This window comes from Scyliorhinus torazame, chromosome 8 (genome assembly GCF_047496885.1).
Source record: "Scyliorhinus torazame isolate Kashiwa2021f chromosome 8, sScyTor2.1, whole genome shotgun sequence".
NCBI lineage: Eukaryota > Metazoa > Chordata > Chondrichthyes > Carcharhiniformes > Scyliorhinidae > Scyliorhinus > Scyliorhinus torazame.
In genome coordinates, this window is record NC_092714.1 from 1556484 (window position 1) to 1568951 (window position 12468).

At 50.0% G+C, this 12468-nt stretch overlaps 1 protein-coding gene across 4 annotated transcripts in view; it reads left to right on the plus strand.

Annotated features, from left to right (window-relative positions):
• The window catches only part of slc37a1 (solute carrier family 37 member 1), a 198433-nt gene that overhangs the window by 35350 nt on the left and 150615 nt on the right, over positions 1–12468 (plus strand). For all 4 annotated transcript variants that reach the window (XM_072513035.1, XM_072513037.1, XM_072513034.1 and 1 more), the window contains 2 exons: positions 6815–6891; positions 6996–7162. In XM_072513035.1, coding sequence (XP_072369136.1) covers positions 6815–6891; positions 6996–7162 — 244 coding nt within the window. The remainder of the gene's footprint in view (positions 1–6814; positions 6892–6995; positions 7163–12468) is intronic.

Below are 12468 nucleotides of genomic sequence, written 5' to 3' on the forward strand. Positions count from 1 at the left end.
ATCCAAGGTTCCCGAAAATTGCCGTATTTATCTTTCTTCCTCACAGGAACATGCCGGTCCTGTATTCCTTTCAACTGACACTTGAAAGCCTCCCACATGTCAGATGTTGATTTGCCCTCAAACATCCGCCCCCAATCTATGTTCTTCAGTTCCCGCCTAATATTGTTATAATTAGCCTTCCCCCAATTTAGCACATTCATCCTCGGACCACTCTTATCCTTGTCCACCAGTACTTTAAAACTTACTGAATTGTGGTCACTGTTACCGAAATGCTCCCCTACTGAAACATCTACCACCTGGCCGGGCTCATTCCCCAATACCAGGTCCAGTACCGCCCCTTCCCTAGTTGGACTGTTTACATATTGTTTTAAGAAGCCCTCCTGGATGCTCCTTACAAACTCCGCCCTGTCTAAGCCCCTGGCACTAAGTGAGTCCCAGTCAATATTGGGGAAGTTGAAGTCTCCCATCACCACAACCCTGTTGTTTTTACTCTTTTCCAAAATCTGTCTACCTATCTGCTCCTCTATCTCCCGCTGGCTGTTGGGAGGCCTGTAGTATACCCCCAACATTGTGACTGCACCCTTCTTATTCCTGATCTCTACCCATACAGCCTCACTGCCCTCTGAGGTGTCCTCTAGCAGTATAGCTGTGATATTCTCCCGAACAAGTAGCGCAACTCCACCTCCCCTTTTACATCCCCCTCTATCCCGCCTGAAACATCTAAATCCTGGAACGTTTAGCTGCCAATCCTGCCCTTCCCTCAACCAGGTCTCTGTAATGGCAACAACATCATAGTTCCAAGTAGTAATCCAAGCTCTAAGTTCATCTGCCTTACCCGTAATGCTCCTTGCATTAAAACATATGCACTTCAGGCCACCAGACCCGCTGTGTTCAGCAACTTCTCCCCGTCTGCTCTGCCTCAGAGCCACACTGTCCCTATTCCCTAGTTCTCCCTCAATGCTCTCACCTTCTGACCTATTGCTCCCGTGCCCACCCCCCTGCCATACTAGTTTAAACCCTCCCGTGTGACACTAGCAAACCTCGCGGCCAGGATATTTATGCCTCTTCGGTTTAGATGCAACCCGTCCTTCTTATACAGGTCACACCTGCCCCGGAAGAGCTCCCAGTGGTCCAGATAATGGAAACCCTCCCTCCTACACCAGCTGTTTAGCCACGTGTTTATCTGCTCTATCTTCCTATTTCTAGCCTCACTGGCACGTGGCACAGGGAGTAATCCCGAGATTACAACCCTCGAGGTCCTGTCTTTTAACTTTCTGCCTAGCTCCCTGAACTCCTGCTGCAGGACCTCATGCCCCTTCCTGCCTATGTCGTTAGTACCAATATGTACAACGACCTCTGCCTGTTTGCCCTCCCCCTTGAGGATTCCCTCTACCCGTTCGGAGACATCCTGGACCCTGGCACCAGGGAGGCAACATACCATCCTGGAGTCTCTTTCACGTCCACAGAAGCGCCTATCTGTGCCCCTGACTATAGAGTCCCCTATTACTATTACTCTTCTGCGCTTTGACCCTCCCTTCTGAACATCAGAGCCAGCCGTGGTGCCACTGCTCTGGCTGCTGCTGTTTTCCCCTGATAGGCTATCCCCCCCGACAGTATCCAAAGGGGTATATCTGTTCGAGAGGGGGACAACCACAGGGGATTCCTGCACTGACTGCCTGCCCTTTCTGGTGGTCACCCATTTCTCTGCCTGCACCTTGGGTGTGACCACATTTACATAACTGCGATCTATGACGCTTTCCGCCACCTGCATGCTCCTAAGTGCATCCAATTGCTGCTCCAACCGAACCATGCGGTCTGTGAGGAGCTCCAGTTGGGTGCACTTTCTGCAGATGAAGCCATCCGGGACGCTGGAAGCCTCCCGGACCTGCCACATCTCACAGTCAGAGCACAGCACCCCTCTAACTGACATTGCGTCAATAAATTAAAATTTGTCTTTTTTTTTTTTAAATACTTTTTTTTTTAAATTTCAAAGTTACTGTCAACTATCTGTTTCCTCGCACTAGATTTCTAATAGAAATGCGATAGCTAACTATAATATTCTCCGATCTCTGGCTTAGATATCCTCTAAATTATAATTAAGTTATTATGTTTAATTAGTTCCCAAATACTCAATTTTTTTAAATTTAGGTTAGAATCCCAACCAGCCACTCTGGCCACAGCTTTTCTGTGATGTCACTTTAGTTTCCCCCGACACACACAATTTGAAAAAAGGTATAAAAGTAAAAATCACTTACTTACCTCCTTAGTGTCTGAGATGTTCTCAGGTTCTCTCGCTGACAGAGACTGCTCCTCCACCTCCGATCCTTGACCTGCACAATGCTAATAATATAATAATATAATATGGCACTTACCTTACACCAATGGGTCTTATTATTAGGTTAGAGGAGGAGGGCGGGTGGGAGACACTACACGTGTAGTGTCTCGGGTTTCCTCTCCACCAGAATTTATTAGTTGGGGGGGGGGGTGGGGGGACTTCCCAGAGGTCGAACTTCCGGTTCCCGCCTTATATAAAAACAAATAAAACAGAAAAGAAGAACAGACACGGGACCAGGCAAGGCTTTTAAATTCACTACTCACCTCCCAGAAGGCCCCTGCGCACCGCTGCCGCCGAAATCCAAAGGGCTGCTCCTGTAAAGGTAAGGCTTTTTAAAGTAAGTACTCACCTCCCAGAAGGCCCCTGCGCACCGCTGCCGCCGAAATCCAAAGGGCTGCTCCTGTAAAGGTAAGGCTTTTTAAAGTAAGTACTCACCTCCCAGAAGGCCCCTGCGCACCGCTGCCGCCGAAATCCAAAGGGCTGCTCTACGAGGAAAGGTTGAGGGTGCTAGGCCTTTTCTCATTAGAACGGAGAAGGATGAGGGGCGACTTGATAGAGGTTTATAAGATGATCAGGGGAATAGATAGAGTAGACAGTCAGAGACTTTTTCCCCGGGTGGAACAAACCATTACAAGGGGACATAAATTTAAGGTGAATGGTGGAAGATATAGGGGGGGATGTCAGAGGTAGGTTCTTTACCCAGAGAGTAGTGGGGGCATGGAATGCACTGCCTGTGGAAGTAGTTGAGTCGGAAACATTAGAGACCTTCAAGCAGCTATTGGATAGGTACATGGATTACGGTAGAATGATATAGTGTAGATTACTTTGTTCTTGAGGGCAACACGGTAGCACAGTGGTTAGCACAATTGCTTCACAGCTCCAGGGTCCCAGGTTCGATTCCGGCTTGGGTCACTGTCTGTGCGGAGTCTGCACATCCTCCCCGTGTGTGCGTGGGTTTCCTCCGGGTGCTCCGGTTTCCTCCCACAGTCCAAAGATGTGCAGGTTAGGTAGATTGGCCAATGATAAATTGCCCTTAGTGACCAAAATTCCCCTAGTGTTGGGTGGGGTTACTGGGTTATGGGGATAGGGTGGAGGTGTTGATCTTAGGTAGGGTGCTCTTTCCAAGAGCCGGTGCAGACTCAAAGGGCCGAATGGCCTCCTTCTGCACTGTAAATTCTATGATAATCTATGATTAATCTAGGACAAAGGTTCGGCACAACATCGTGGGCCGAAGGGCCTGTTCTGTGCTGTATTTTTCTATGTTCTATGAGGAGAGAGATAGGTTTTTAATTAGTCGCAGGGTGAAGGGTTATGGGGGGTGGGGAGGAAGGTGGAGATTAGATTTGGATTTATGGCCACGTGTACCGAGGTACAGTGAAAAGTATTGTTCTGGGTACAGTCCAGGCAGATCGTTCCATACATAGATTTCATAGAATTTACACCCCCTCTCGGCCCCCACCCCCTCTCGGCCCCACCTCCTCTCTCGGCCCCCACCTCCTCTCTCGGCCCCCACCCCCCTCTCGGCCCCCACCCCCCTCTCGGCCCCCACCCCCCTCTCGGCCCCCACCCCCCTCTCGGCCCCCACCCCCCTCTCGGCCCCCACCCCCCTCTCGGCCCCCACCCCCCTCTCGGCCCCCACCCCCCTCTCGGCCCCCACCCCCCTCTCGGCCCCCACCCCCCTCTCGGCCCCCACCCCCCTCTCGGCCCCCACCCCCCTCTCGGCCCCCACCCCCCTCTCGGCCCCCACCCCCCTCTCGGCCCCCACCCCCCTCTCGGCCCCCACCCCCCTCTCGGCCCCCACCCCCCTCTCGGCCCCCACCCCCCTCTCGGCCCCCACCCCCCTCTCGGCCCCCACCCCCCTCTCGGCCCCCACCCCCCTCTCGGCCCCCACCCCCCTCTCGGCCCCCACCCCCCTCTCGGCCCCCACCCCCCTCTCGGCCCCCACCCCCCTCTCGGCCCCCACCCCCCTCTCGGCCCCCACCCCCCTCTCGGCCCCCACCCCCCTCTCGGCCCCCCACCTCGGCCCCCCGCCCCCCACCCCCCCCCCTCGGCCCCCCACCCCCCCCCCCTCGGCCCCCCACCCCCCCCCCTCGGCCCCCCACCCCCCCCCTCGGCGCCCACCCCCCCCCCTCGGCGCCCCCCCCCCCCCCCCCTCGGCCCCCCACCCCCCCCCTCGGCCCCCCACCCCCCCCTCGCGGCCCCCCACCCCCCCCTCGCGGCCCCCCACCCCCCTCTCTCTGCCCCCACCACCCCTCCCTGCCTCTTGTAGCCATCTGGGATGGCTACTTCGCGATGACGAAATGGACACTTTGCAAAGATTGCAGGGAAAATGGACAATGCTGAGAAAACAAGCAGGTTCAGAGCTTGTCTGCATATTGGAGCCGCAGCTCCCAGACAAGACCAAAACTGTAGGCCCATTAGCATACTAATGGCCCATCTCCAGAACAAAAGAGTAACATTTGAGTAACCGATACTAAGGCAGACACCCTGGCGCCAGAGGAGACCGAAACAAAGCAGGCCAACGGTCACCGAGGACACACCCAGCCATCAGGGCGCCCACCCCTTTATTGGATGTAATCAATAGGAATGATCGAGAAACGGCCCAATTGATTGGGGCCAAGTTCAAGGCCCGCCCAAAAGAGCGCGAAGCCCCTTTGGGTATAAGAAGGAGCCCCCAAGAGAGAATCGCTCTCTTGGACCCGGCTCTCTCAGCGGAGAGACCCGTTCACCAGCTGCACCAGAAACAAGTAAGTCATAGGTCAACAGACGACCTTAGCTGTTATCCCGTACCAGTTCCACCCCAGCAGCCTTAGAACCGAAAAACGGCCATTGTTCCTCTGACTGAGTGGGCGCCCAAAGCTAAGTATAGGCTTTAGCAGTAGTGATAGTTTAGTCTAGTATTTGTGCTTGAGTATATTTAACTGTGTGTGTAAATAAATAAGCATTGACTTTGAACTAACTAACTGGTGTACCGAGTCTTTGGTCAATATTCGGTTCTGAACCTTGTGGCGGTATCGAAAGAGACTTGGCAACTCTAGAGCAAACGTAATTTGAATTCAGGAAGGCGACCATATTGACCGCCATATTCCGAGCCAACGAAAGAGAGCAACATTTAGCAACACTCCCTCTCTCTGCCTTCCTCTCTCTCCCTGCCCCCTCTCTGCCCATCTCCTGTCGGCATCAATCCCAGGCCACTAGATGTAGCTGTGGCCCAACATTTTTATTTTTGACACCCCTGGGTATCCGTTTTTGAGGTCCAGCGTATACTTGTATGTGGCCAGCAACAAGACGCAATGCTGGATCCGAGTGGATGCTATAGGGAGAATCGCCCGATCCTCTTTAAACATGCCCAACGAAGGCTCGTGGCCTGTGAATACCGTAAACGTATGCCCATCGAGATACTGGTGAAATCTCTGCACTCCAAAGACGATGGCCAAAGCCCCCTCCTCGATCTGCGCGTAGTTCTTCTGTGCATCTGCAAGCGTCCTGGATGCAAACACAATGAGGTGCTCCGAACCATCATCCATATGCTGGGCGCGGACCGCAAGGAGATGCATCGCACATCAGAATAAGTGGCTTGGATGGGTCAAAATGGGTCAGCAACTTGGAAGGATCCTCTTGGAAGGAGTGATCACAGCATGCTTGAATTTCAAATTCAATTTGAGAGGAAACAGTGTGCCGTACTAGAGTTTTAGCGTTGGGCAGAGGTAATTATACAGGCCTGAGGAAAGAGTTGGCCCAAGTAGACCTGGGACAGATAATTGAGGGTCGAACGGTTGAGGAACAATGGTGGATGTTCAGGGAGATATTAAACACCTCTCAGTTAAAGCACACTCCGGAGGGAAAGTGGAATTTTAAAAAGGCGAAAAACATTCCATGGCTAAATAAGGAAGTCAAGGAAGGCATAAAGGCAAAAACTAGGACATACCAAACTGCAAAAGCTAGTGGTAAGCTGGAGAATTGGCAGAACGTCAGCAAAAGGCTACTAAAAATAAAATTAAAAGATCCAAGATGAACGACGAATGGAAACTAGCAGAAAACAAACACTGATACCAGAAGCTTCTATAATTACATAAAGTAAATGTTGGTCCTTTAGAGGACAATACTGGTGACATAATAATGGGGAACACAGATGTCGGAGGCACTGAACCAATCTCTTGCCTCTGTCTTCACGGTAGAAGATAATAAAATTCCAAGAAGTAGTTAAATATAGCTGGGAGCAAGAACAGATTTTCAACTCACTAGATGTCATATTAAATGTGACCCATGGGTGTTTTTTGTAGCAATCTTGGGTAGAAATTGCAGATGGTGATTTTAAATATGAAATATAGCAGGATATGAACAGACATCATAAATATTCCCAGCTCCGATTAGATCAGTGGAAATGTTTCTGCCCTGCCTTCACTTCCTAACCTTTATAAAATGCAGCAATCAGTTGCAGGCACTGAAGTTAATGCAATTCTCGGTCTGACTTTCTAGGTTGCCAATGGTTTGGTGCAGACCACTGGTTGGCCTAGCGTTGTGACCTGTATTGGGAACTGGTTTGGAGAAGGAAAGTAAGTCACTGACTTTGAACATTTAAGAATATTAACGTTGTGTTTTGTTCTGATGTTTTTTTCAGGCATTTAGCTTATCTAATTGTTGTGTTTTTGTGTGACAGGAGAGGCCTGATCATGGGCATCTGGAATTCTCACACCTCTGTAGGGAACATCCTGGGCTCCTTGATAGCTGGCTACTGGGTCTCCAGCTGCTGGGGAATGTCCTTTGTGGTGCCAGGCCTCATAGTTGCACTAATGGGAATAATTTGTTTCTTCTTCCTTATTGAACGTGAGTATTTACAAAATGGTAGCGATAAAACATGATCATCTGTTTACAGAATTCTATAAATAACTGCTGGTTGACTGACGTCCTCTTGAGCCGTGAAACCGTTTGAATTGTTCTTGTATCTTCGCCTACACACTTCTGCTAATATTTCCTGTAAATATTTTGAAATTCCGAAGTTTTTTCATTCTCCGGATGGGAGCATTATTGGCAAGGCCACAATTCATTGCCCAAGGCGGTGGTGTGGGGCTAGCACAGTCTGTGCTGGTCCTGGAGCTGGTACAACTTCAAAGGGTAATTTAGTGTCAAGCACAATACTGTGGGCCTGGGGTTACTGATGGAGCAGGTCAAAGGGCAGCAGGTTTCCTTCCCTAAATTAAATCAGTTGGAGTTTTACGATCATGCAATGCCTTCATGGTCACTTTAATTGATGCCAACTTTTTATTTTCAAAATGTTGTACTGAATTCAAATCCTCAAACCAACCATCTTGGTGGAATTTCAACTCTAGTTCTTCTGAATGTTTGTGCAGATCTCTGTATTAATAATTCAGATGGGTCAGGAAGTCGGGGATCCAGTTGCAGAGGGAGGAGCCAAGTCCTAGGTTTTGGAGTTTTGATACGAGCTTGGCTGGGATTATGGTGTTGAAGAACAAAGAACAAAGAAATGTACAGCACAGGAACAGGCCCTTCGGCCCTCCAAGCCCGTGCCGACCATACTGCCCGACTAAACTACAATCTTCTACACTTCCTGGGTCCGTATCCTTCTATTCCCATCCTATTCATATATTTGTCAAGATGCCCCTTAAATGTCCCTATCGTCCCTGCTTCCACTACCTCCTCCGGTAGTGAGTTCCAGGCACCCACTACCCTCTGCGTAAAAAAACTTGCCTCGTACATCTACTCTAAACTTTGCCCCTCTCACCTTAAACCTATGCCCCCTAGTAATTGACCCCTCTACCCTGGGGAAAAGCCTCTGACTATCCACTCTGTCTATGCCCCTCATAATTTTGTAGACCTCTATCAGGTCGCCCCTCAACCTCCTTCGTTCCAGTGAGAACAAACCGAGTTTATTCAATCGCTCCTCATAGCTTATGCCCTCCATACCAGGCAACATTCTGGTAAATCTCTTCTGCACCCTCTCTAAAGCCTCCACATCCTTCTGGTAGTGTGGCGACCAGAATTGAACACTATACTCCAAGTGTGGCCTAGCTAAGGTTCTATACAGCTGCAACATGACTTGCCAATTCTTATACTCAATGCCCCGGCCAATGAAGGCAAGCATGCCGTATGCCTTCTTGACTACCTTCTCCACCTGTGTTGCCCCTTTCAATGACCTGTGGACCTGTACTCCTAGATCTCTTTGACTTTCAATACTCTTGAGGGTTCTACCATTCACTGTATATTCCCTACCTGCATTAGCCCTTCCAAAATGCATTACCTCACATTTGTCCGGATTAAACTCCATCTGCCATCTCTCCGCCCAAGTCTCCAGACAATCTAAATCCTGCTGTATCCTCAGACAGTCCTCATCGCTATCCGCAATTCCACCAACCTTTGTGTCGTCTGCAAACTTACTAATCAGACCAGTTACATTTTCCTCCAAATCATTTATATATACTACAAAGAGCAAAGGCCCCAGCACTGATCCCTGTGGAACACCACTGGTCACAGCCCTCCAATTAGAAAAGCATCCCTCCATTGCTACCCTCTGCCTTCTATGGCCTAGCCAGTTCTGTATCCACCTTGCCAGTTCACCCCTGATCCCGTGTGACTTCACCTTTTGTACTAGTCTACCATGAGGGACCTTGTCAAAGGCCTTACTGAAGTCCATATAGACAACATCTACTGCCCTACCTGCATCAATCATCTTAGTGACCTCCTCGAAAAACTCTATCAAGTTAGTGAGACACGACCTCCCCTTCACAAAACCGTGCTGCCTCTCACTAATACGTCCATTTGCTTCCAAATGGGAGTAGATCCTGTCTCGAAGAATTCTCTCCAGTAATTTCCCTCCCACTGAAGTAAGGCTCACCGGCCTGTAGTTCCCGGGATTATCCTTGCTACCCTTCTTAAACAGAGGAACAACATTGGCTATTCTCCAGTCCTCCGGGACATCCCCTGAAGACAGCGAGGATCCAAAGATTTCTGTCAAGGCCTCAGCAATTTCCTCTCCAGCCTCCTTCAGTATTCTGGGGTAGATCCCATCCGGCCCTGGGGACTTATCTACCTTAATATTTTTTAAGACACCCAACACCTCGTCTTTTTGGATCACAATGTGACCCAAGCTATCTACACACCCTTCTCCAGACTCAACATCTACCAATTCCTTCTCTTTGGTGAATACTGATGCAAAGTATTCATTTAGTACCTCGCCCATTTCCTCTGGCTCCACACATAGATTCCCTTGCCTATCCTTCAGTGGGCCAACCCTTTCCCTGGCTACCCTCTTGCTTTTTATGTACGTGTAAAAAGCCTTGGGATTTTCCTTAACCCTATTTGCCAATGACTTTTCATGACCCCTTCTAGCCCTCCTGACTCCTTGCTTAAGTTCCTTCCTACTTTCCTTATATGCCACACAGGCTTCGTCTGTTCCCAGCCTTTTAGCCCTGACAAATGCCTCCTTTTTCTTTTTGACGAGGCCTACAATATCACTCGTCATCCAAGGTTCCCGAAAATTGCCGTATTTATCTTTCTTCCTCACAGGAACATGCCTGTCCTGTATTCCTTTCAACTGACACTTGAAAGCCTCCCACATGTCAGATGTTGATTTGCCCTCAAACATCCGCCCCCAATCTATGTTCTTCAGTTCCCGCCTAATATTGTTATAATTAGCCTTCCCCCAATTTAGCACATTCATCCTCGGACCACTCTTATCCTTGTCCACCAGTACTTTAAAACTTACTGAATTGTGGTCACTGTTACCGAAATGCTCCCCTACTGAAACATCTACCACCTGGCCGGGCTCATTCCCCAATACCAGGTCCAGTACCGCCCCTTCCCTAGTTGGACTGTTTACATATTGTTTTAAGAAGCCCTCCTGGATGCTCCTTACAAACTCCGCCCCGTCTAAGCCCCTGGCACTAAGTGAGTCCCAGTCAATATTGGGGAAGTTGAAGTCTCCCATCACCACAACCCTGTTGTTTTTACTCTTTTCCAAAATCTGTCTACCTATCTGCTCCTCTATCTCCCGCTGGCTGTTGGGAGGCCTGTAGTATACCCCCAACATTGTGACTGCACCCTTCTTATTCCTGATCTCTACCCATATAGCCTCACTGCCCTCTGAGGTGTCCTCTCGCAGTACAGCTGTGATATTCTCCCGAACAAGTAGCGCAACTCCGCCTCCCCTTTTACATCCCCCTCTATCCCGCCTGAAACATCTAAATCCTGGAACGTTTAGCTGCCAATCCTGCCCTTCCCTCAACCAGGTCTCTGTAATGGCAACAACATCATAGTTCCAAGTAGTAATCCAAGCTCTAAGTTCATCTGCCTTACCCGTAATGCTCCTTGCATTAAAACATATGCACTTCAGGCCACCAGACCCGCTGTGTTCAGCAACTTCTCCCCGTCTGCTCTGCCTCAGAGCCACACTGTCCCTATTCCCTAGTTCTCCCTCAATGCTCTCACCTTCTGACCTATTGCTCCCGTGCCCACCCCCCTGCCATACTAGTTTAAACCCTCCCGTGTGACACTAGCAAACCTCGCGGCCAGGATATTTATGCCTCTCCGGTTTAGATGCAACCCGTCCATCTTATACAGGTCACACCTGCCCCGGAAGAGCTCCCAGTGGTCCAGATAACGGAAACCCTCCCTCCTACACCAGCTGTTTAGCCACGTGTTTGTCTGCTCTATCTTCCTATTTCTAGCCTCACTGGCACGTGGCACAGGGAGTAATCCCGAGATTACAACCCTCGAGGTCCTGTGTTTTAACTTTCTGCCTAGCTCCCTGAACTCCTGCTGCAGGACCTCATGCCCCTTCCTGCCTATGTCGTTAGTACCAATATGTACAACGACCTCTGCCTGTTTGCCCTCCCCCTTGAGGATTCCCTCTACCCGTTTGGAGACATCCTGGACCCTGGCACCAGGGAGGCAACATACCATCCTGGAGTCTCTTTCACGTCCACAGAAGCGCCTATCTGTGCCCCTGACTATAGAGTCCCCTATTACTATTACTCTTCTGCGCTTTGACCCTCCCTTCTGAACATCAGAGCCAGCCGTGGTGCCACTGCTCTGGCTGCTGCTGTTTTCCCCTGATAGGCTATCCCCCCCGACAGTATCCAAAGGGGTATACCTATTCGAGAGGGGGACAACCACAGGGGATTCCTGCACTGACTGCCTGCCCTTTCTGGTGGTCACCCATTTCTCTGTCTGCACCTTGGGTGTGACCACATTTACATAACTGCGATCTATGACGCTTTCCGCCACCTGCATGCTCCTAAGTGCATCCAATTGCTGCTCCAACCGAACCATGCGGTCTGTGAGGAGCTGCAGTTGGGTGCTGTAGTCAATGAATAGGAGTCTGATGTAGTCCTTGTTGTCGAGATGCTCCAGGGATGAGTATAGGGGTAGGGAGATGGCTTCTGCTGTGGACCGGTTGTGACGGTATGCAAATTGTAGTGGATCTCGGCATTCTGGGAGTATGGAGTTGATGTGGCACATGATCAACCTTTCGAAGCACTTCAATCAGCCATGATTGAATGGTGGAGTGGACTCGATGGGCCAAATGGCCTTACTTCCGCTCCTATGTCTTATGGTCTTATTACAATCGATGGCAAAGCCACCAGACGGTAGTCGTTGAGGCCCGTTGCCTGGTTCTTCTTTACCGGTATGATGGTGGTCTTAAGCAGGTGGGGACCTCAGTATGGATATAAATGGTGGGAGGGGCCGAGAGAGTAAACAGGCATCTTTCTGGCTTTTAGACATGGGGGCAGTGAATTAAAAAGGATTGCTTTTTCCAAAGATTGAATTTACTGCAGCTGGAATATTGTGTGCTGTTCTGGACATGGCATTGTAGGGAGGATGATACAGCCCTGGGACTGGGATAGTGAAAGTTTACTAGAATGGACCAAACACACACAAACTGGAAAAACCAGATTGGCAGTAGCAGGCCTGGTGTTATACAATGTGACAGGTAAGGACATCCCTATATAGCAGCGACTGCTATGTGATTGAATTTTGCAGCCAGTTTGAAAGGGAAAATAATGGGTCGAGGACTAGAATTTAAACTTAAATAAGAACAACTTTGTGGACATGAAAGGTGAACTAGCTGTTGAACTGGGACACTGGGCTAGAGGGTAGATCAATAGAGAAACAGT